General features: G+C 36.0%; 1 protein-coding gene across 1 annotated transcript in view; it reads left to right on the top strand.

The window, feature by feature from the left end:
- Positions 1-26,066, top strand: part of rdo (reduced ocelli) — a 104,662-nt gene extending 78,596 nt beyond the window's left edge. Inside the window, exon 12 of the mRNA XM_067769878.1 lies at positions 25,045-26,066. Coding sequence (XP_067625979.1) covers positions 25,045-25,583 — 539 coding nt within the window. The 3' untranslated portion in view covers positions 25,584-26,066. The remainder of the gene's footprint in view (positions 1-25,044) is intronic.
- Positions 26,067-26,400: the final 334 nt, after the last annotated feature.

Genomic DNA, 26,400 nt, shown 5'->3' with positions numbered 1-26,400 from the left:
TGGATAGCTCGAGGTCTACCGAAATAATAGGGTTTATCTATCAATGATCATTGGGATTTTGACAGAGTTTTAAAAATGAGAATCCATGCGATACGTCTCAAAATACTGAATATCTCATTACGGTGAAGCTGTATGGATGACAATTGGAATCATCTAATCACTTTATGCTTTATTGCCCACCTTTTTCCAGAACTAGGCGAGTGTATTTCAGTCGCAACTCAAGGTTGAGATCGGGATCATTATAAAATATATCGCTATTACGCAACGATTCTCTAAGTAGTTATAGCTCCGTCGCCGTCATTTTATTTTATGTGGTATCACAAAGGGGCCTTCATCTTGTCCAAGAGAACTTAACCTACCAGGGCAGCTACCACCTAACCTAACCCTAACCTATGGAGGAAAATTTAAAACATCCTCGAAGAAATTATCAAATTCAAAATTTAACACAAATGGATTAGGCTATGTAACTGCATACCTAAAAGTATTCAAAAACTCTAAAATATGTTCGAATTTTTTTCGATTTTTCGAATTTTTTCGAAAATATTTTTGAAGTTGGTTTCAAAATTTCAGTTAAAAATCCATATAAGCATCTTCCTCAGACATCGAAAGTAAGAACAAGAAGGATTTTAATGACGAAACTTTATAAAAATTGCCACTGCTTAAATTTCCAAAATGAAACATGACATTTTCTTAACACAAACGGATCAAAATGCAGCAAGCTTGAAGGGCGGAAAGGAAGGGAAAGCAAGGGAAAGTAAAGGAAAGAAAAGGAAAGGAAAGGAAAAGAAAGGAAAGGAAAGAAAAGGAAAGGAAAGGAAAGGAAGGGAAAGGAAAGGAAAGGAGAGGAAAGGAAAACAAGTAAGGAAGTCTAAGTTCGGGTGAAACAGAACATTACATACACTTTGAATGCTGTTGTTTTTTGTTTTGTGTACTTAACAGTGTTACAAGGCTGCGCAAAAATACATATAAATATGTTTATATTCTGAACTTACTTTTCATCGAGTTTGGGCTCCCGAAACATAGAAAATTGCTTAGTCATAAAAGGGAAGGTGCCACTCCCATTTTTTTTAATTTGAAGTTTTTGCTATTTATTGTTATAAATTCACTTGGGAAATGAAATACCATTGATATAAAGCTCTCTTTTGCAAAGATCTAACTCATTTTTTTCGTCCACAACCCTTTTAAAAATATTTTATATAAAAGTGGGCGTGGTCCTTAACCGATTTCGTAAATTTTTTTTCAAAGCATTACTCATAGTAAAGGCAAATTCTTTGCCGAATTTTGTTAGGATAGGTTTACCGATTTTTGATTTATCTTAATATATAAAAAACACGTGTCACTATGTTTGAACCGATCTTGAATTTGTTTTCACCCCGTGTGTAGTTTGGTCTAACTTGAAATATAGGATAGGTGACTGGGTGACTAGGGTCTCGAGATATAGGCCAAAACGTGGGCCCGGGTACCCGTAGAATGTGTTTATGGAATATGGATATCAAATGAAAGCTGTGGATGAGTGCTTTAGCAGAGGGTAATTTTCATACCCCTGGGTAACTAGGGTCTCGAGATATAGGACAAAACGTGGGCCAGTGAATGCCTAGACAGTGTTTATACAATATGGATATCAAATGAAAGCTGTTTCTGGGAGCTTTAAAGTAATTTTCATTGTGATATTCGATTTAGTCGCACCAACCTGATAAATATGCATGCGAAGCCGAAATAAAGGCATGAATTAATAATACCCACATACCTATTTACATACGCCCTATTCGATTTGCCTGAAATTTGGTATAAAAATTTGCCTATATTAGTATTTGCGATGCTTTTTTCCGGAAAGTAGACCAGAGACGAACTGGGACTTGGATTAGAACTAAGACTAGGACTGGGACTGAGACTGAGACTGAGACTGATACTCGGAGTGGGACTGGGACTGAGACTCGGAATGGGACTGTACAAAATACATACCATCCTCTGGGACTGGCAATAAGATATGAAGAAGAATAAGAAAAACTTGAGAGAAGAGAAGAGAAAAGGAGAAGGAGACCGAGAAAGAGATAGAATGAGACGAAGATGGAGATAGATGAAGCGAAAAATACGGAAGGAGGAGTGACTACAAAGATTGGGAAAAAGTGTAGAGGGGCGAGGGCAGAGTTAGACGGAAAAAGCTTATTAAAATGTATGCAGATATTCCAAATTTATAGCAGAACAACGTTTTCCGGGTCTGCTAGTGATTAATAATATTTGTAAAATTGATTTTATCACAAATGGGCGATGAAGCGCCCATTTTAAACAATTTTTTTTTTATTTTTATCAAGAGTCTCAATATCAGTCCACACGTCAAATTTCAACACTCTAGGTTTATTATTTACTAAATAATCAGGTTTTTGTGTTTTCCAAAATGTTATATATATAACAAGTAAGGAAGGTTAAGTTCGGGTGTAACCGAACCTTACATACTCAGTTGAGAGCTATGGTGACAACATAAGGGAAAATAACCATGTAGGAAAATGAACCGAGGGAAACCCTGGAATGTGTTTGTATGACATGTGTATCAAATGAAAGGCATTAAAAAGTATTTTATGAAGGAGTGGGCCATAGTTCTATAGGTGGATGCCATTTAGGGATATAGCCATAAAGGTGGATCAGGCTTGACTCTAGAATGCGTTTGTACGATATGGGTATCAAATGAAAGGTGTTAATGAGTATTTTAAAAGGGAGTAATCCTTAGTTCAATAGGTGGACGCAGTTTCGAGATATCGCCATAAAGGTGGACCAGGGGTGACCCTAGAATTTGTTTGTACAATATGGGTATCAAATTAAAGGTATTAATGAGGGGTTTAAAAGGGAGTGGTGGTAGTTGTATAGGTGGTCGCCTTTTCGAGATATCGCCATAAAGGTGGACCAGGGGTGACTCTAGAATAAGTTTGTACGATATGGGTATCAAATGAAAGGTGTTAATGAGTCTTTTAAAATGGAGTGATGCTTAGTTCCAGAGGTGGACACCGTTTCGAGATATCGCCATAAAGGTGGACCAGGTGTGACCCTAGAATTTGTTTGTACGATATGGGTATCAAATTAAAGGTATTAATGAGGGGTTTAAAAGGGAGTGGTGGTAGTTGTATAGGTGGTCGCCTTTTCGAGATATCGCCATAAAGGTGGACCAGGGGTGACTCTAGAATGCGTTTGTACGATATGGGTATCAAATGAAAGGTGTTAATGAGTATTTTAAAAGGGAGTAATCCTTAGTTCAATAGGTGGACGCCGTTTCGAGATATCGCCACAAAGGTGGACCAGGGGTGACTCTAGAATGCGTTTGTACGATATGGGTATCAAATGAAAGGTGTTAATGAGTATTTTAAAAGGGAGTAATCCTTAGTTCCATAGCTGGACGCCGTTTCGAGATATCGCCACAAAGGTGGACCAGGGGTGACCCTAGAATTTGTTTGTACAATATGGGCATCAAACGAATGGTGTTAATGAGTATTTTAAAAGGGAGTGGGCCTTAGTTCTATAGGTGGACGCCGTTTCGAAATATCGCCATAAAGGTGGACCAGGGGTGACCCTAGAATTTGTTTGTACAATATGGGCATCAAACGAATGGTGTTAATGAGTATTTCAAAAGGGAGTGGGCCTTAGTTCCATAGGTGGACGCCGTTTCGAGATATCGCCATAAAGGTGGACCAGGGGTGACCCTAGAATTTGTTTGTACAATATGGGTATCAAATTAAAGGTATTAATGAGGGGTTTAAAAGGGAGTGGTGGTAGTTGTATAGGTGGTCGCCTTTTCGAGATATCGCCATAAAGGTGGACCAGGGGTGACTCTAGAATGCGTTTGTACGATATGGGTATCAAATGAAAGGTGTTAATGAGTATTTTAAAAGGGAGTGATGCTTAGTTCCAGAGGTGGACACCGATTCGAGATATCGCCATAAAGGTGGACCAGGTGTGACCCTAGAGTTTGTTTGTACGATATGGGTATCAAATTAAAGGTATTAATGAGGGGTTTAAAAGGGAGTGGTGGTAGTTGTATAGGTGGTCGCCTTTTCGAGATATCGCCATAAAGGTGGACCAGGGGTGACTCTAGAATGCGTTTGTACGATATGGGTATCAAATTAAAGGTATTAATGAGTATTTTAAAAGGGAGTAATCCCTAGTTCCATAGGTGGACGCCGTTTCGAGATATCGCCACAAAGGTGGACCAGGGGTGACCCTAGAATTTGTTTGTACAATATGGGCATCAAACGAATGGTGTTAATGAGTATTTCAAAAGGGAGTGGACCTTAGTTCGAGATATCGCCATAAAGGTGGACCAGGGGTGACCCTAGAATTTGTTTGTATAATATGGGTATCAAAAGAAAGGTGTTAATGAGTATTTTAAAAGGGAGTGATGCTTAGTTCCAGAGGTGGACACCGTTTCGAGATATCGCCATAAAGGTGGACCAGGTGTGACCCTAGAATTTGTTTATACGATATGGGTATCAAATTAAAGGTATTAATGAGGGTTTTAAAAGGGAGTGGTGGTAGTTGTATAGGTGGTCGCCTTTTCGAGATATCGCCATAAAGGTGGACCAGGGGTGACTCTAGAATGCGTTTGTACGATATGGGTATCAAATTAAAGGTATTAATGAGTATTTTAAAAGGGAGTAATCCTTAGTTCCATAGGTGGACGCCGTTTCGAGATATCGCCACAAAGGTGGACCAGGGGTGACCCTAGAATTTGTTTGTACAATATGGGCATCAAACGAATGGTGTTAATGAGTATTTCAAAAGGGAGTGGACCTTAGTTCTATAGGTGGACGCCGTTTTGAAATATCGCCATAAAGGTGAACCAGGGGTAACTCTAGAATGTGTTTGTACGATATGGGTATCAAATTAAAGGTATTAATGAGGGTTTTAAAAGGCAGTGGTGGTTGTTGTATAGGTGGTCGCCTTTTCAAGATATCGCTATAAAGGTGGACCAGGGGTGACTCTAAAATGCGTTTGTACGATATGTGTATTAAATGAAAGGTGTTAAAGAGTATTTTATAAGGGAGTGGGTCATAGTTCTATAGGTGGACGCCGTTTCGAAATATCGCCATAAAGGTGGACCAGGGGTGACTCTAGAATGTGTTTGTACGATATGGGTATCAAATTAAAGGTATTAATGAGAGGTTTAAAAGGGAGTGGTGGTAGTTGTATATGTGAAGGCTTTTTCCAGATCGCGACCAAAATGTGGACCAGGGTGACCCAGAACATCATCTGTTGGATACCCCTAATTTATTTATATATGTAATACCTGCCAAGATTTTAAGGGTTTTTTATTTCGCCCTGCGGAACTTTTTCATTTTCTTCTACTTAATATGGTAGGTGTCACAACCATTTTATAAAGTTTTTTCTAAAGTTATATTTCGTGTCAATAAACCATTCCAATTACCTCACCATGTTTCATCCCTTTTTTCGTATTTGGTATAGAATTATGGCATTTTTTTCATTTTTCGTAATTTTCGATATCGAAAAAGTGGGCGTGGTCATTGTCGGATTTCGTTAATTTTTCATACCAAAATAAAGTGAGTTCAAGTAAGTACGTGAACTAAGTTCATTAAAGATATGTCGATTTTTGCTCAAGTTAACGGATGAACGGCCATGCGGAAGGACAGACGAAGGACAGTGTATAAAAACTGGGCGTGGCATCAACCGATTTCGCCCATTTTCACAGAAAACAGTTAGCATCATAAAATCTATGCCCCTACCAAATTTCAAAAGGATTGGTTAATTTTTGTTCGACTTATGGCGTTAAAAGTATCCTAGACAAATTAAATGAAAAAGGGCGGAGCCACGCCCATTTTGAAATTTTCTTTTATTTTTGTATTTTGTTGCACCATGTCATTACTGGAGCTGAATGTTGACATAATTTACTTATATACTGTAAAGATATTAAATTTTTTGATAAAATTTTACTTAAAAAAAATTTTTTTTTAAAAAGTGGGCGTGGTCCTTCTCCGATTTTGCTAATTTTTATTAGGCGTACATATAGTAATAGGAGTAACGTCCCTGCCAAATTTCAACATGATATCTTCAACGACTGACAAATTACAGCTTGCAAAAATTTTAAATTACCTTCTTTTAAAAGTGGGCGGTGCCACGCCCATTGTCCAAAATTTTACTAATTTTCTATTCTGCATCATAAATTCAACTCATCTACCAAGTTTCGTCGCTTTATCTGTCTTTGGTAATGAATTATCGCACTTTTTCAGTTTTACGAAATTTTCGATATCGAAAAAGGGGGCGTTATAGTCCGAAATCGTTCATTTAAATAGCTATCTGATATGAGTGCTCAGGAATCTACATACCAAATTTCATCAAGTTACCTCAAGTTATCGTGTTAAAGGACAGACGGACGGACGGACGGACGGACATGGCTCAATCAAATTTTTTTTTCGATGCTGATGATTTTGATATAAGGAAGTTTATATCTATCTCGATTCCTTTATACCTGTACAACCAACCGTTATCCAATCAAAGTTAATAGTATAAATAGGATAGGAAAGGAAAGCAAGGGATAGGAAATGTAAGGAAAGGAAAGGTAAGGAAATAAGTAAAGTTATAGTGCCTTTTGTAGTTGTTTAATTTCAATCACTGTTCGAATTCTTGTCTAGAAAATTTTATTTAATATTTAATTAACCCTCCGTGTGAAATCTGTAAACGCGTTTTTATTTATCGGAAAATAATTGAGATTCCAACCAGTTTTTGTTTGAGAGCTCTAGCATGAGAAAATCAAGAGCATTTATATTCTCAGGAAATTTTTATTAAAAACAGTCCACAGAGGTTGGACTGTAAATATCAGTCTGTAAATATCAGTTTACATTTGTTTGTTATTCCTTTAAGGAAATTTCTCCATTTTTTATCGTGAAAGTTTCAGTGCCTCTAACTAGCATATGGGTTTACGAGTAGTACTGGTATTAGCTGTAAACAACCTTGTCGTGCACCATAAGAAAAATTAATACTACTGAAATGATACGAATAAAATAAGAGTTAGAAGAAAAGTGTTCAAAGTAGATGGTGGAAAAAAATGGCTATGCATTTTTTCTGTTATCATCGTTTGATGCTGATAATAAAAAAACCAAAAACTCTTAAGGAGCTTGCTTTGTCGATATTTTCCATTGCCACACAATTTTGAGACTGATAATCAGGGTTTGCTGCCTCACAGAAATAAGACAGGCAAATGCGCTTTAATGCAAAAGAAGATTTTCCTTCCATATCAAACGGCGTTACAGGAAAGCAATTAATGCTTCTTATCTAAGCTAAGTTGGCGGAAGATAATGAGCGTAAAAAGTCTTAGAAAAAAGAGTGTAGCCAGCAAGTGTTGGTATATTTATTTTTGTGAAAGGATAATAGTCCAAGCAAAGAAAAAACTTTTTCAACAGCTGTTTATTAAAGAAAGCGAGAACACTCCAATTAGAAACGAAAAAAGAAGCCGTAAAAGTGATGGCTTAATTATTTTATTAAAATTTAGCAATGCACCATTAAGGCAGCTTAAAAATTTGAATCTACACAAAACACAAATTATCCTAAAATTTATTTTTGTGAGTTATACTTTTGTGCGATTTATCCTAAAGATCATTAATGGCGTTTTTATACTCAGCTGAGCAGAGCTCACAGAGTATATAAACTTTGTTCGCATAACGGTAATCCGTAACGGCATAAGCTAAACGAGATAGATATAGACTTCTATATATCAAAATGATCTGGGTGAAAAAAGAAATTCATTTAGCCATGTCCGTCCGTCCGTCCGTCCGACCGTTCGTCCGTCTGTAAACACGATAACTTGAGTAAATTTTGAGGTATCTTGATGAAACTTGGTACGTAGGTTCCTGGGCGCTCATCTCAGATCGCTATTTAAAATGAATGAAATCGGACTACAACCACGTCCACTTTTTCGATATCGAAAATTTCGAAAAACCGATAAAGTGCGATAATTCATTACCAAAGACGGATAAAGCGATAAAACTTGGTAGGTGCGTTGACTTTATGACGCAAAATACAAAATAAGAAAAATGTTGGACAATGGGCGTGGCACCGCCCACTTTTAAAAGAAGGTAATTTAAAAATTTTGCAAGCTGTAATTTGGAAGTCGTTGAAGATATCATGATGAAATTTGGCACGCACGTTACTCCTATTACTATATGTGTGCTGAATAAAAATTAGCGAAATCGGATGACGAACACGACTACTTAAAAAAAAATTTTTTAAAGTCAAATTTTAACAAAAAATTTAATATCTTTACAGTATAAAAGTAAATTATGTCAACATTCGACTAAAGTAATGATATGGTGCAACAAAATACAAAGATAAAAGAAAATTTCAAAATGGGCGTAACTCCGCCCTTTTTCATTTAATTTGTCTAGAATACTTTTAATGCCATAAGTCGAACAAAAATTTACCAATCCTTGTGAAATTTGGTAGGGCATAGATTTTCTGACGATAACTGTTTTCTGTGAAAATGGGCGAAATCGGTTGAAGCCACGCCCAGTTTTTATACACAGTCGACCGTCTGTCCTTCCGCTCGGCCGTTAACACGATAACTTGAGCAAAAAACGATATATCTTAACTAAACTTAGTTAACGTACTTATCTGAACTCACTTTATCTTGGTATATAATATGGCCGAAATCCGATTATGGCCACGCCCACTTTTTCGATATCGAAAATTACGAAAAATGAAAAAAATTCCACAATTCTGTACCAAATATGAAAAATGAGATGAAACATGGCAATTGTATTGGTTTATTGACGCAAAATATAACTTTAGAAAAAACTTTGTAAAATGGGTGTGACCTACTAACTACTAACTACTTAAGTAGAAGAAAATGAAAAAGTTCTGCAGGGCGAAATCAAAAACCCTTGGAATCTTGGCAGGAATACTGTTCGTGGTATTACATATATAAATAAATTTGCGGTACCCGACAGATGATGTTATGGGTCACCCTGGTCCACATTTTGGTCGATATCTCGAAAACGCTTTCATATATACAGCTAAGGGCCACCCCCTTTTAAAACCCTCATTAGTACCTTTAATTTGGTATCCGTATCGTACAAACAAATTCTAGGGTCACCCCTAGTCCACATCTATGGCGATATCTCGACTAGGCGTCCACCTATCGAACTGAGGCCCACTACGTTTTAAATGATCTTTAACACCCTTCATTTGATACACATGTCATACAAACACATTCCAGGGTTACCCTAGGTTCATTTTGGTAAATGGTGATTTTCCCTTATTTTGTCTCCAAAGCTCTAAGCTGAGTATGTAATGTTCGGTTACATCCGAACTTAGCCTTCCTTGCTTGTTTTTACTATTAAAATTCAGGTTTTTGTAAAATGTTGATTGCCATATGATAAACGTTTTAACCGCACTTGAGTACCTTTTCGGTGGTATGAGGGGCTCAACCTGATTCCACCATCCCACGGGCCTCTGGCAAGCACTAGCTCCAGCGGACTGACTGAAGCTCGAAAGCGCTGGAATGAATGTTGACCCGTTTTGGAAAAGTGCTCGTTTTCTTATTTTTGTATCTGACCATTACAAACTCTTTTTTAACAGGGTTTGATACCCGCAGCTTTTCACATAGAGAGTTATTTTCCGCGGCACGCGACAACGCAATTCTCTTTTAATTTTTATCAGTACCAAAGTTTTCAGTTTATCATCTCGGTCATTCAACTACCTTCTAGACAAGGCAGATTTAACGGTCTGTTGACAAAGGACCCGATACGGGCGGTATATTTGTTCACAGATAATTTTTATCGGTACCTATATTAGGAAGCATTTAAACTGGAGAGCCTGGTGATTGAAGACTTGATATCCTATGGTGATGACAGTTACGAAATGGGTAAACTATCCTAGGTCATTAAGTACCAATTAATGCTTACAATGCGACGGTCTGATATTGGGAGGGCTTCATTGTAGTACAGTCCAATGTACCTAATTGGATGCAAATCATGCCACATGCCATGACTGGATAATACTTCGAATTAGAAGAGTTGGTCAACGACATACCGTCGTCTTCCTTTGTGATTTGCAATGAATATAGGCCATTATAACTTGTAGCGGGGTCATAGCCCAAGAAGGTGCCTCAATCCATATAGAAAGCGGCTCCAAGAGACCATCTGGTTTTCCCCAAGAGCGTAGAATTATTTTATAACATAGGTATTGGATCGGCATGGTGTTGTGGAAGTGTGCTTCGTATATCAAACTTAAGATCTTAAGTTCCTGAGTTAAACTCCCCGGCAAAGCAACATCAAATATTTGGAAATACGTTTTTTCAATTAGAAGAAAGATTTTCTAAGCGAGGTCGCCCCGCGGCAGTGATTTGCAAACACTCCTAGTGGATTTCTGCCATTAGCTTCTCAGTGTAAACTCATCCGCCTTGCAGCTGCTGTTCAGAGTCGGCAAAAAACTTGAAGATCCTCTCCCGCCATTTTAAAGATAAAACTAAAGATGTGCACGGCGCGAATAGAAACGGAAGCTCGGCCGTCTTAACTGGGTTTTACGTTTTTAAAGGTAAAAAAAAATCTCTAACACATTTAGTTCATGTGGTCCCTTTATTGAACAACCCGGCCGAACATACTAATAAAAGAGTCTTCCTCTGATAACTATTTATCAATAAAACTCTAACATGAGAAATATATTAAGTAAGGACCACCTTAATGCACCATTATTTTTCCTAACCCTTTAAAATGCTTAAAATTAATTTCAAGCAAGTGAAAAAAATATAAAGCCGGATGCATAAGGTGAATCTGTAGAAGAAGGAAATTTTAATAAAATACGGTCAGGCATAAACGTTTTATCTGCACTCTGACCAATCCCCTAACTCACCTCAAACCATTTCGGTTGTTTACTGGCATATCACCTGCGTCGTGCGGGTATAGCACCAGCAGCGTCTTATATACTCTAAAGTTTGAGTCTTCCTTGCATGCAACCCAGCCAGCTTACTAATATTCAGCACAATTGGGGGACGGATGGGCAGAAACGTGCTGTGAGCAAAGCACATGAAAAGTGCGAAGAAAAAAAATTTAAATTACTTAAAATATGCAATGAAATGAGAAAACGTAAGAATAAAATACAAGCTAAAATGAACTCAAGTGCCACTTGGGAAGGCGGAAATGAACAAAATGTGCACTTAATTAATAAGGAGCCATGATAAATTTCTGTATTGTCCGGGCTAGCTTATTCACATGACCTACTGCTGCTTTTGTTGTTATTTTACCGCTCAGTGGTGTCGCACTGCGGGAAAGTAATCGAAATAACAAAAAGCTGTTTGTTGTTTCTACAACATAGCAACTTCAACAAATTCAATAGCCAACCTAAATAAATAAATAAAAAGTTCAAAAAATCAAATATTTATTTATTTAAACAGCGTGAGTTATGAAGTGCTTCCGTATTATAGAGCTTTCAAATTGGTAAGCATTTTATGTGAAGTGAGCTTTTACGAATTAATTTTGAATTAGTTCAATACTGCAAACTTTCAAGGAGTATGTATGTATGTATAACAAGTATAAGTAATATTTATGGAGTAAAATTAAAATAAAGTAATCAAATGACATAGAATAAAATAATATAACATAAAACAAAATATAATAAAATAAAATAAAAAATAAAATAAAATAAATCAGAAAAAAATAAAAAAACATGAATTGCTAGATTTGTTGAACTTGAAGGCTTCGAAAGATGAATATAACTTTTGTTTTCTATTTATATTTTATTTGGTCGATTATACATATCCATATGTCCCTGATGACGAATTTAGATTGAAGTCGAAGTATCGACCTAATAAAATATAAAAGAATATAACAGAAAACAACAATTTTGTTCATATGGCGAAGCTTTCTAGCTCAACAAATAAATCATTAAAAAAAAAAATATATTTGAAGACAATAAAATTTGAATAAAACAATATAAAATAAATTAAAGTGAAATAAAATGATTTAGATAAAATAAAATAAAAGAAGATAAGATAAGTTAAAATAAAATACAATAAAAAATGTAAAGCGCGCAACCTCTAAAGAGAATTTAACAAAATAAATTAAAATAAAATAAAACATAATAAAGTATAATAGAATCAAATAAAATAAAATAAAATAAAATAAAATAAAATAAAATAAAATAAAATAAAATAAAATAAAATAAAATAAAACTAAAATATAATAAAATAAAATTTAATAACTTAAAATAAAATAAAATAAACTAAAATAAATTAAAATAAAATAAAATGAAAAGAGCAACAATGACGCTGCTAACAAAACTTGGTGCCCATCACCCTAAATCTGCGATAGAAGGCCTCTACTTGCCACGCCATTATGGTGGCCGAGGCATGGTAGATATAAAACATCTGCACAAGAAATGTGTTCGTAAGCTACGCATATACTTCAAAAACCAACGCAGCCTCCTCTTAGAAACGATATAACTGACTATGTTTTTGTATAACCGTTTACTATCTGAGGCTCAATCTGGATTTAGAAGAGGGCATAGTTGTGCTACATCTATGTTAAAAATTCTTGAGGACATACGTCCAGCGTTCGACCATAATGAACTCACAGTTCTAGTTCTTCTAGATTTCTCAAGAGCTTTTGACACGGTTGATTATAAAATATTACTTCGCAAGCTTGAAACAGCATATAACTTCAGCCCTTTCGCAATTAAGTTAATGCAAAGCTATCTCACTGGCCGCTTTCAGAAAGTTCAACGTGACGATAAGTTATTTGATTTGAAGCCCATAATGTCTGGTATTCCGCAAGGATCCATCCAAGTCCCAATATTGTTTACTCTGTTTATTAACGATATAGTCACTTGCTGCCATAATGTGTCTATTCATCTTTATGCTGACGATACCCAAATTTACATATCTCATCCGATCGGGCTTTCGGAAGATTTATTTATTAGGCTGAATGATGATTTAAGACGCATCGGGAACTGGGCTCTTTTAAATAACTTGTCTCATAATGCTACAAACTCTAAGGCGATGGCAATATCTAACATAACATATGATTTAAGTAGCCTTCCTGAAATTATGCTTAATGGCGATAAAATATTATTTCACGATGCTGTCACCAATTTAGGATTCAAAATTAAGTCAAATCTGACCTGCACTGACCATATCAACTTTGTGGTTGGTAAAATCTATAATATCCTTCGTAACTTATACAGAACTGCCTATTTGTTACCGCGAGAAGCTAAAATGAAGCTAGTCAAAGCTCTTATAATACCTCACATTTCTTATGGAGAACTTATTTATGGTAGCCTTGATTCGCTATCGCCTAATAAATTGCAGCTAGCCATAAACAATACTGCTCGGTTCGTATTTTCTAAGAGGAAATTTGACCATATATATTCGTACGCTGCCCAAATTCTCGGATTCTATCATTGATTATTCAACTAATAGGCCAAAGATGCTCCTTTCACACAATGTACAAATAAAAATTAATAGCTTTTCTTTTTTAAATGTTATTATCTTCTTAACCTTTTATTCTTCAAGAAAACTCGTTTTTATATGTAATTTGTAGTTGTAAGATCTGTTGGATGTACTATCTAAAAGACATAGTCTTACTTGTACAAATAAGTTCAAATAAATAAATAAATAAATATGCAAGGCAGATTTAAAATATTCCCCACTAAACCTACATGATGTTACGACGTACGATCTCCCCTCTGATCGAGAGCACATTCAATCGCTGATACAAGAGTGGAAAATGAAAGCGATTCATGGAAGACATGCATATGCCCTGGATCATACAGAAGTGGACACACCCCGGGCAAAGCAACATCAAAATTTTAGAAATAATGTTTTTCAATTAGAAGAAAATTTTTCTAAGCGGGGTTGCTCCTCGGCAGTGTTTGGCAAGCGCTCAGGGTGTATTCCTGCCATGAAAATCTCTCAGTGAAAACTCATATACTATATATATATATATATACTATAACGATCGCAAATAAGCAGGAGAATCAGGCTTACCTAATAGACATAGGTGTTCCAAACACACACAACCTACAGGATTGCTATGAGGAGAAGCTCAGAAAATACCAAAGTCTCGCACACGAAATTAAGGAGATGTGTAAGCTGCACAGACATAATACCAATAATAGTATCCTCAACTGGAGTTATACCGAAATCACTGAATTGTAGCCTTGATAAACTTCAACTCACCGAAAAGCGACGAGCGATACAGAAGGCTGTTATTTTATCGATAAGCTCTGTAGTTAGAAAATTCTTAAGAATACACTAATCTTCGACGAATGATATAAATTTAAAAACCTGATGCATATATATTTATTTATAGAAAATCTTACCAACAACTGTAAAACCAAACCAATGTAACTAGTTAATAGAATTAAATAGCATTAAGTATCTTGTTTTTATAACCGATATTTAATGTAAACCCTCAATGGAGAAAATTTTAAATAAATAAATAAAATAAAATAAAATAAAATACAATAAAATACTATAACAAATGTAAGGCGCGATAATCTCCAAAGGGATTTTAGGCCAGCTGAAAATAATCTAAAATCAAATAAATAAAATAAAATAAATAAATTAAAATAAATTTAAAAAAAATAAAATAAAATAAAAAATAAAATAAATTAAAATAAAACATTATAAAATAACATAAAATAAAAAAAAATTAATTAAAGAAAAGTAAAATAAAATAAGATGAATTAAAATAAAATAAAATAAAATAAAATAAAATAAATAAAATAAAATAAAATAAAATAAATTATAATAAATTAAAATAAAATAAATTAAAATAAAATAAAAAATTATAAAATAAAATAAAATGTAATTAAATAAAATTAAAAAAAATAAAATAATATAATATAAAATGCGTAACAAAATAAAATAAAATAAAATAAAAAAAAATAAAAAATAAAATATAATATAATATAATAAAATAAAATAAAAGAAAGTAATTTAAGGTTCGAATCGAGCGCAAGGCCAGAACAATAATTTTTTTCTAATTATTGTTATTTTTTAATTTGTCTAAATTTGAAAAATTGTATTTTGTTTTTGGAATAGTAAGTAGACAATTTTTCAGACAACCTGCCATAGCTGCGCAGATAGATCCACTTCGAAGGGTGCTAAGCCTTCATCATCAGTACGCTTTAGGCATGCTGCGCTAACCATTTAGCTATACAGCGGTGGTTTGTTTGACTGGCAAATTTGCTAATTCTATGCTTTTTTACCAACTATATTTATTCAGTGTTGCGCCATCTGGTACAAGTCACTGATAATGCTGGATTTTTGTTTATTGTCAATTACTTTGTTTGACATTCCCAAGTGCTCATGGTTTATTAACAATTGTTTTTGTTTTTATCGGCCTATTGATAAATCATTCAAGGTTCGAATCGAGCTCAAGGCCAGAACAATAATTTTTTCTAATTATTGTTATTTTTTAATTTTTCTAAATTTTAAAAATTGTATTTTGTTTTTGGAATAGTAAGTAGAAAATTTTTCATACAACCTGCCATAGCTGCGCAGATAGATCCATTTCGAAGGGTGCTAAGCCTTCATCATCAGTACGCTTTAGGCATGCTGCGCTAACCATTTAGCTATACAGCGGTGGTTTGTTTGACTGGCAAATTTGCTACTTCTATTCCTTCTCTATTACTAAGTTAAATTCATATTTAGCACGCTTTTATTAGCTTGGCCTGTATGTAATGGAATCTTTGAGCTTAATTTTCACCGGTTTCTAGAAGTCTGATTAATTTGAAACTTTGCATGCGTATCAAGGACCGATGACAATGCATTAATGTGATGGTGTGGTGACATAAGGTCAACAGCCATAAGGTCAATTGGCCTTATCACCACTTTGAATGGCGATAAGTTTGATTGCAACTTTGCACACCTATCAAGGCTCGATGACAATGCATTAATGTGATGGTGTGGTGACATAAGGTCAACGGCCATAAGGTCAATTGGCCTTATTACCACATAGCCATTTAGCTGATTTTTTTATGTAAAGTGCAAAACCGGCGATTTTTTGAAATGTTTGTATGGTGAACCCCCAGGGGGGTTCCAGGGGGTGTGCCACTGGCATCGGTGGGTCGGGCCTCCAAAGTTAGTGGGGGTCGGTCATACATTTGGACTCGATTGGAGCACTCTAAATGGGTCAAAGTGGGATTTTTCAAAATTTGCCCCTACCCAAAAGTTCGACCCAAATTGGTGGACATCAGAGTTCGTTTTATAGGTATGGTTCCTTCGGCAAGGTTTTCACAGAGCAACGATAGATTTTTTTGCCTCCCCACAAATCGACCCGGCCTAACCATTATGTTTTCGGATTGTTACCAGTTGTTAAACCGAGTGTTATGGAAAATTAATCCATTTGTTATTAGACAGTTATCTTTAGCTTGGTATCGAAAAGAAAAAATCCGGACGAATACCTCAAAAAGAAAAAAAACTATTAATCCGGAATTTGCGGATTATTAAGAGAAAAAAATGTTCCAAAAAATTATTCGTCTGGAATTTCCGAAAATTAGAAACAACCCAAACTGAAAAGTATGGAATATAAAGCAAATGTTTGCAGCTCTGGCAGACAATTTTCATAGCGTGTATGAAATTACATATCACATTCAATGTTGACAAAGAATAATTTTTAAATATTAAAAAAAAATTGTATTTCCCCCATATTTACACTATGGACTCATTCCATGTGAGGTTCTTACGGACCAGCAAGTTCTACCTAACCAATCCATATTGTTCCTGAAAATGTTTGCACCACAGTGTACGTGCTGCTCAGTTCCAGAGGACTAGTATGTCTGCATACTTATTGTTTCGCGCTTCCCTTTATTTAGTACTTTAACGATGTCCTTTTATCAATGCCTGCTGTGCTACTACTAACTCATATATCTAATGTAGCTATGCCGGAAACAAGTCAGTCTCATTTTTCAAACAGTGAAAGAAATCCTGTAGTGTGCACTGACGCCAATAATAATATTAATAGCAGCAATGAACATAACGAAAGTAGAATAAGTGCTATTGAAATACCGCGTCCGTCATACATACTTAAAAAGCAATAACAAACAAATGGACATGCATACATACATATGTATATGCTTATAAGCATTGCAAACTAATACCGGCACCGTCAAAGAAAAGTTTGATACTTAATTGTCACAGGACTAGGGGCACTAGAGGACCAAAGTTTTGAGCAACTTGTAGCATGCTGTTTTTGTTGGACCCGTTGGACAATAGTAAGGAGAAAGAGAAAATAAAAAGTTTAAATAATGAAATAAAAACAAAGTACGAACAGTTGAGAAATTAAAAGAAAACAAACGACCAGATAAACAATCGCAGTCAGCATGAGTTTGACTCTTTAAGAACTTTGTTTTTCGGATTGTACTCTAAGAAGAAATAAATAATTGTTTAAACTGGCAGATATTTTATTGTGTGAAAACTAGATCTTAAAGCGAAAACAAAAATCTTGTAAAAGTTGAGATACAACGTGTCTTCAGATACAGATCGATTTTTCGTCCCCTTTCTATGTGGGTACCCTTGATGACCAACAGGTTTGGAGGATCTATTTGTGTTTTACTTTGACGTTTCAGTGAAATTGTCGCGAAAACATATTCGAGAAAGGAAATATTTACGTTGACTACGTCTTAGGATTAAGCATTGTTATAGTTGTCAATATTGCCAAAAACAATGTCGATGAATTGGCTATTAAATATATGTAGTTTACCAAAACCACAGAAAAACTAGTTATACGTTTTTTTTTTTATTAATCATGTATGACACAATAATAATATGTACTGTGTATCTGGAAGACTTTTCGTATCCGAAAATTAGTTTTCCTGCAGTGTAAAGTGCATGGGCATGAATTCGTGGTAACATACAAGCGCAATGGCGTAACATTGTACTAGCATATATGAGTATCAACGTAGAAGTATGTGTATGAGCATGAAAACGTATCCTCGCAGTATCATAAACGTTTTTTATACTCAGTTGAGCAGAGCTCACAGAGTATATTAAGTTTGATTGGATAACGGTTGGTTGTACATATATAAAGGAATCGAGATAGATATAGACTTCCATATATCAAAATAATCAGGATCGAAAAAAAATTTGATTGAGCCATGTCCGTCCGTCCGTTAACACGATAACTTGAGTAAATTTTGAGGTATCTTGATGAAATTTAGTATGTAGGTTCCTGAGCACTTATCTCAGATCGCTATTTAAAATGAACGATATCGGACTATAACCACGCCCACTTTTTCGATATCGAAAATTTCGAAAAACCGAAAAAGTGCGATAATTCATTACAAAAGACAGATAAAGTGACAAAACTTGGTAGATGAGTTGAACTTATGACGCAAAATAGAAAATTAGTAAAATTTTGGACAATGGGCGTGGCACCGCCCACTTTTAAAAGAAGGTAATTTAAAATTTTGCAAGCTGTAATTTGTAAGTCGTTGAAGATATCATGATGAAATTTGGCAGGAACTTTACTCCTATTACTATATGTATGTTTAATAAAAATTAGCAAAATCGGAGAACGACTACGCCCACTTTAAAAAAAATTTTTTTTAAAGTAAAACTTTAACAAAAAATTTAATATCTTTACAGTATATAAGTAAATTATGTCAACATTCAACTCCAGTAATGATATGGTGCACCAAAATACAAAAATAAAAGAAAAATTCAAAATGGGCGTAGCTCCGTGGCTAGAGTCACCCCTGGTCCACCTTTATGGCGATATCTCGAAAAGGCGTCCACCTATAGAACTAAGCTCCACGCCCTTTTAAAACACTCATTAACACCTTTCATTTGATACCCATATCGTACAAACATATTCTAATGTCACCCCTGGTCCACCTTTATGGCAATATCTCGAAAAGGCGAACACCTATAGAACGAAGGCCCACTCCCTTTTAATAATACTCATTAACACCTTTCATTTGACCCATATCGTACAAACAAAGTCTAGAGTCACCCCTGGCCCACCTTTATTGCGATACCTCGAAAAGGCGTCCACCTATAGAACTAAGGCCCCATCCCTTTTAAAATACTCATTAACACCTTTCGTTTCATACCCATATTGCACAAACGAATTCTAGAGTCACCCCTGGTCCACTTTTATGGCGGATTCTCGAACCGGCGTCCACCTATGGAACTAAGGATTACGCCCTTTTAAAATTACTCATTAAAACCTTTCATTTGATGCCCATATCGTACACACGCATTCTAGAGTCACCCCTGGTCCAACTTTATGGCGATATCTCGAAAAGGCGACGACCTATACAACAACCACCACTCCCTTTTAAAACCCTAATTAATACCTTTAATTTGATACCCATATCATAAAAACACATTCTAGAGTCACCCCTGGTCCACCTTTATGGCGATATTTCGAAACGGCGTCCACCTATAGAACTGAGGCCCACTCCCTTTTAAAATACTCATTAACACGTTTCGTTTGATGCCCATATTGTAGAAACAAATTCTAGGGTTACCCCTGGTCCACCTTTATGGCGGTATCTCGAAACGGCTTCCACCTATGGAACTAAGGATTACTCCCTTTTAAAATACTCATTAACACCTTTCTTTTGATACCCATATCGTACAAACGCATTCTAGAGTCAACCCTGATCCACCTTTATCGCTATATGCCTAAATGGCGTCCACCTATAGAACTATGGCCCACTCCCTCATAAAATACTCTTTAATGCCTTTCATTTGATACACATGTCATACAAACACATTCCAGGGTTTCCCTCGGTTCATTTTCCTACATGGTTATTTTCCCTTATGTTGTCACCATAGCTCTCAACTGAGTATGTAGTGTTCGGTTACACCCGAACTTAACCTTCCTTACTTGTTTTTTTTTCTGTTTTGTTTCAGAGAAGAAGGTATCGACAGGTTCAAAGTCGGTGGGAGACTATAAACTGTTTTAAAATGCCTACCGTCTAAGCACCGTTTCCCCCAGTACAACGGAAATTATTCCGACGTGAGGGCACGCTACAATACTTTCACAAAAGCACGATCAGAGGCTTATTACTATATTTTATTTCATTTAAATTTTGTAATATTTTTTTATTTTTTGTATTCTAGCTAAAATTATTATTTATTTTGACATCCAAAAAGCAATTATAGCAACTACCTCGTTTTGGACAACATCTTAAGGTGTGTTAGAGTGTAAGCCACCCCTAGAAAGAATTTGGATGGGGAGAAGCATATTGCGTCCCAGGACGCATGGGAACAAAAGAAAAGATAAACTAGCTAAAATGGGCGGATCCCTCAAAGCGTGCTCCATAAACGTCCCAATTAGATTGGGAAAGATTAAAGGAAGGCCAGAGTTGCACTTGAACGACCAAGCGGGAAAGGCGTGGACCCAAGCGCGGGGCTGTAGAGTGTTGAAGATCATGTGTAGGTCTTACAACCTTAGCCTAAGAAAGTAACACTTATCATTAAAAAGAGACGACTTTAAACTAATTACGGGTAGTCGGGCTGGACACTGCCTTCTGGCGTCGCATGCCTTTAAATAAGGTTTAGTTCGTGAAATCAATTGTTGAAAGTATGGGTTTTAGGAGGACATGCCCAAGTACAACGTGTTCGTACCCTGCGTTTCCCAGGCTAAGACTCAACCTTATGACTGATTGAGGCTGTATAACTGCTATCCGATCTAGAAGCAGCAAGCGTAGCTCATAAAAAGCCCATAATATATCCAAGATGACGGAATAATTTTATAATACATGTCCTGGATTTTGATACGCGTTTTCAGTTTGGTCGTTAAATCAAATTCGAACCGGCCAGTTAAACCTTAGATAGGTTAGGTTAGGTAGAACTGGCCGGTAAAAGAGGACCTTATATGTACTGGATGAGTCCGTGGTTTTGACCAGAAGTTTATTCAACCCAACTGAAAATCCATATCAAAACCCAGGACCTATGTTATAAAATAACTCCGTTCTCTTCGCAACTACTGGAAGTTTTCTTAGAACTATACCACTTTCTGCTTCTAGATTTTACAGCTGTATCACTTCTAATAGCCGGAGTCTTAGCCTGAAAAGCGCAGGGCACGCGCGCAGTCTATAGTTGTTTTCAGGGCATACCCCGTCTAATTTTTTGAGTTAGGTTCTTTTTTGTGTGGTTGTCCACGCAACCAGAACTCCCAGGCATAAGATAAGGTTTACAATCGCTGTAAATACCCAACAACAAAGAGAGTGCGATAAACTCCACGTACGCCCCAGCATTATTTTACATGCATAAAGTGCTACCGAGGCCTTCTTCATTCCCTCCTCCACGTTGAGCTTCTACGACGATTGAGCTTCTACTTATTTTCTAAGATGGTTCCTAGATATTTTGTGCAAAGTTTCCCCTATAGAGCTTCCCCCCCCCCCCCCCTCCCGGTACCTAAGCCTGTACTTTTTTAAATTTACTTATCTAAATGGTTGGAACATTTTAAAATTTTTTTGTTTTCCCTCAATATTGTCGAGAACGGTGCGTCTAAACCACATTCAAATACGGAGACATAGCACCTCCATATTTTTATTTTTATACCTTCCATGAAAATGAAATGGTATATTAACTTTGGCATGAATCTCAAAATTGTAAGTCCTTAAAGGAAAATAGATAGACCCACCATTAAGTATACCGAAATAATCAGGATAAAGAGCTGAGTTGATTTAGCCATGCCCGTCTGTCTGTTTGCATGCAAACTAACCCTCAATTTTTGAGATATCTTGGAAAAATTTGGTGAGCGAGTGTATTTAAGTGTCCAATTAGACATTTATCGGAACCGACTGGATCGGACCACTATAGCATATATCCTCCATACAACAGATTTTTCAGAAAAAGAGGATTTTTGTAATATCTTCCTCAATTTATCAGATAGAAGCTTCAACCTTCACCATATATTTCGTATGTTGAACATATTGTTGTCTGAAAAAATGGATGAGATTGGTTGTATATATAGAATATATCCCCCACAACAGATCGTACAAATAAGAAACCTTTCGTTATTACTGCCCTATTTTAAAAGCCAGAGGCTCCAAATTTCAACGAATGCTTACGTATATAGCATATATTGTTGTCTGAAAAAGTCATAGAGATCGGTTGTATATATAGTATATATCTCATACAACCGATTGTTCAGATAAGAAACTTTTCTCAATTTCTACCCCATTTTAACAGCTAGAAGCTTCAAATTTCACCAAATGCTTAAGTATATAGCATATATTGTTGTCTGAAAAAATCATAGAGATCAGTTGTATATATAGTATATATCTCATACAACCGATTGTTCAGATAAGAAACTTTGCGCAATTTCTGCCCCGTTTTAACAGCTAGAAGCTTCAAATTTCACAAAATGCTTACGTATATAGCATATATTGTTGTCTGAAAAAATCATAGTGATCGGTGGTATATATATTATATACTTCATATAAACTCCCATTTTTGCCCCTTTTTTACGGCTAGAAGCTTCAAATTTCATCAAATTTTATCAAATATTTGCGCTTACGTCATATGTTGTTGAAACACGTGATTCGTAGTCATACTTTTTACATGCAGACCACAAAAAACGTGAAACTTTGCATCCTCACACAAAGTACCTACCTATTTTTATACTGTGTGAAGGCTTATTGAATAATAAAGGCAGTTTTCTACATTAAGACGCTTATTGAGCTCAATATTCCCTACAAAATTCGAATCTATAATTATTTCATTAGTAGCGAATCGAATGCCTAATGAAGTCAAAAGCACAATGCAACTCTGCTGGCAGCCTTCCGCTTCTTAGTTTTTGGTGTGTTCAGTGCTTAAAAATGTCATTTGTCAAAGTAAATGTCATTGTCTGCATGGCGGAACGATACAAGGTGGCCGCATCGAACAGCTGATTATAACCTTTTTTATTTGATTTGATACATCAACTTCCGGCGCAGTACGATTGTGACATTTGTCCATCGAATTTACAAGTACATTGAATTTTTTTTGTTTGTAGGTATGTCACCATGCTGCCACCTTGTATCGTTCCGCCATGATTGTCTGTCATATAGCATTGTCATTTTATTCGCTTGACATTTCATCCTTCATACTAATCGAGCAGTTACTTCTGTGTGAAAGCAAAAAATTTACGATTTCATTAGAAGATGTAATGAGATCATTAAGTTTCTGTGTGAAAACAGTATTACACTCAGCGTGCTTTTCACACAGAGTATATTAACTTTGATTGGATAACGGTTGGTTGTACAGGTGTAAAGGAATCGAGATAGATATAGACTTCCATATATCAAAATCATCAGCATCGAAAAAAAATTTGATTGAGCCATGTCCGTCCGTCCGTTAACACGATGACTTGAGTAAATTATGAGGTATCTTGATGGAATTTGGTATGTAGGTTCCTGGGCACTCATCCCAGATCGCTATTTAAAATGAGCGATATCGGACTATAACCACGCTCACTTTTTCGATGTCGAAAATTTCGAAAAAGAGAAAAACTGCGATAATTCATTACCAAAGACGGGTAAAGCGATGGAACTCTGTAGGTGGGTTAACTTTATGACACAGAATAGAAAATTAGTAAAATTTTGGACAATGCGCGTGGCACCGCCCACTTTTAAAAGAAGGTAATTTAAAAGTTTTGCAAGCTATAATTTGGCAATCGTTCGAAGATATCATGATGAAATTTGGCAGAAACGTTACTACTATTACTGCATGTCCTAGCGAAATTTGGTAGGGGCTTAGATTCTAGGACGATAACAGTTTTCTGTGAAAAAGGGCGGAATCGGTTGAAGCCACGACCAGTTTTTATGCACAGTCGACCGTCTGTCCTTCTGCTGCGCCGTTACACGATAACTTGAATCGGTTGAAGCCACGCCCAGTTTTTATACGCAGTCGACCGTCTGTCCTTCCGCTGGGCGGTAACATGATAACTTGAGCAAAAATCGATATATCTTTACTAAACTCAGTTCACGTACTTATCTGAGCTCACTTTGTATTGGTAAAAAAATGGGCGAAATCCGACTATGACCACGCCCACTTTTTCGATTTCCAAAATTACGAAAAATGCCATAACTCTATAACAAATACGAAAAAAGGGATGAAACATGGTAATTGGATTGGTTTATTGACGCAAAATATAACTTTAGAAAAAAACTTTGTAAAATGGGTGTGACACCTACCATATTAAGTAGAAGAAAATGAGAAGGTTCTGCAGGGCGAAATCAAAAGCCCTTGGAATCTTGGCAGGAATATTGTTCGTGGTACTACATATATAAATAAATTAGCGGTACCCGACAGATGATGTTCTGGGTCACCCTGGTCCACATTTTGGTCGATATCTCGAAAACGCCTTCACATATACAACTTAGGAACACTCCCTTTTAAAACCATCATTAGTACCTTTAATTTGATACCCATATCGTACAAACATATTCTAGAGTCACCCCTGGTCCACCTTTATGGCGATATCTCGAAATGGCGTCCACCTATAGAACTATGGTCCACTCCATTTTAAAATGCTCTTCAATACCTTCCATTTGATACCCATGTCATACAATCACATTACAGGGTTACCCTAGGTCATTTTCCTACATGGTGATTTTTCCTTATTTTGTCTCCGAAGCTCTCAGCTGAGTGTGTAATGTTCGGTTACACCCGAACTTAGCCTTCCTTACTTGTTTATTTTATATTTATCTTAAAAATCGTTTAGGTATGTACATCTGTTCACTATATATTTCTTATCTTATACATCCGATTATTTGGATATTACAAACGGGATAAGATTATTGTTCAGCCCCATTCATGAAAGGTATGAAGTCTTCGGCACAGCCGAAGACAGTCCCGTCCTTACTTGTTGTATTTAATATTAAAATAGTCTCCCGATCATTATTTTAAATGTGCAAGTTTTAGGAAAAAAATAAAATTTTTAACTTGTTTTTTTTTTCTTTTTTTTTTTGTTGACAAAACCAACAGTCATGTTTTGTTAGAGAGTTACCTAACTAACCTAAGTCGGTATAAGGAGCGTATTGAATAACAGCTTACTTCTGTACATGTTTTTGCATTTATTTCATCTTCTTTTTACATTTCATTCACAGGCGAAAGCGGCAAATGCATTGAAAAAAGTTCAGAAGCCACTAATGGTAAAACAGTCAATGGCGGCAGTCCTCCTGAACATACCAAAACTCCAACCACACCCACCAATGAAATAAACTTCAAATTCCCTATAGATGATCGCGTCTGTACAATTGATGAACTTGTATTACCACCTGCACCACCACCACCAGCTAAGGAACCACCATCACAACTACCACATACGCCACTATTTCCCGCCACGAACAGCATCTTAAATAGCCTTTCATATAGTAGTTGTTCTGGTATTAATACCGCTACATCAATTGCAGCAGTAGCTGCAGCTGCAACTGTTATACCACCTGGAGCACCATCGGTTACCACAAGCAATACAGCATACATGTTACCAGCGCCTAATAGTCTGCCAGCGGAAGCAATTGTTGTGGTATTGCCCACAGCGTCAATGCATTATCAAAATGAGCACCACCATCACCAGCAACATCAACAACAACAACCGCAGCAATTACACTTAACTACAATTGAACCGCTCATCAGCGTGAACTGACCGCCGGATATAGATATTTCAACCACTTGTATCACTGCCTCAACCAACAACGCGGCTATCAACACCGCATTAACCACAAATCAAAATGTCAAGATGCAGCCAAATTCACCGACGGGGAAGACGATAGCAATGAGAGTAAGAACAATTGATAGCGGGAGGTTATAAAAATAGAAATTGCGCGTACGTGTGTGAGTATGTGCATGTGTATAGAAACGAATAATGGCTGTGGTGAGAATTGAAAAAAAGTGTGAAAAATATTTAAAAATAAACAATAAGTATAAAATAACAGCGCAGACCACGAATGTAAGAATTGAATAAACGGTAATCTTTTGTTATCGAATTGCAAAAATACTTACACAGTATCAGCTTAAATGCACACGAAAATTGATATTTCATATCACCAACTATAATATGATCGATTTTGGGCATTAAAAATAAAAAAACCAAATTTTTATTTTTTTTAGTTTCTAGAGCAATCTTAACTTTGACTGACCCCTGAGCTGCACCCTCTAGCCGTGTCTAAATGAGACGAAATTTTAAATGTGTTGTTTCTGATCTAGGTAATAGATTCTGCAGAAGTGAGACTGGAAAACATAATTTACTGAATTTTTAAGGATCATCCTAATGCATGCCCTAAAAGTCACGCCATGCCTGAAATCATATTATTCGTGCTTTCTATGGCATATCGTCAATTTTAAGCTATAAGATTTCAATATATTTTAATTATATAACATAACTATGCTTAGAGGAAGTAGAAATTAAGCCCTGCATGGAAAGTCTCTTGTTCAAAACTGATGCACTTCTAGCGTATTCCGAA

This window comes from Eurosta solidaginis, chromosome 2 (genome assembly GCF_040869045.1).
Source record: "Eurosta solidaginis isolate ZX-2024a chromosome 2, ASM4086904v1, whole genome shotgun sequence".
Lineage (NCBI taxonomy): Eukaryota > Metazoa > Arthropoda > Insecta > Diptera > Tephritidae > Eurosta > Eurosta solidaginis.
The sequence above is the reverse complement of the archived record's forward strand: the minus strand, read 5'-3'. Positions and strand labels throughout refer to the sequence as shown.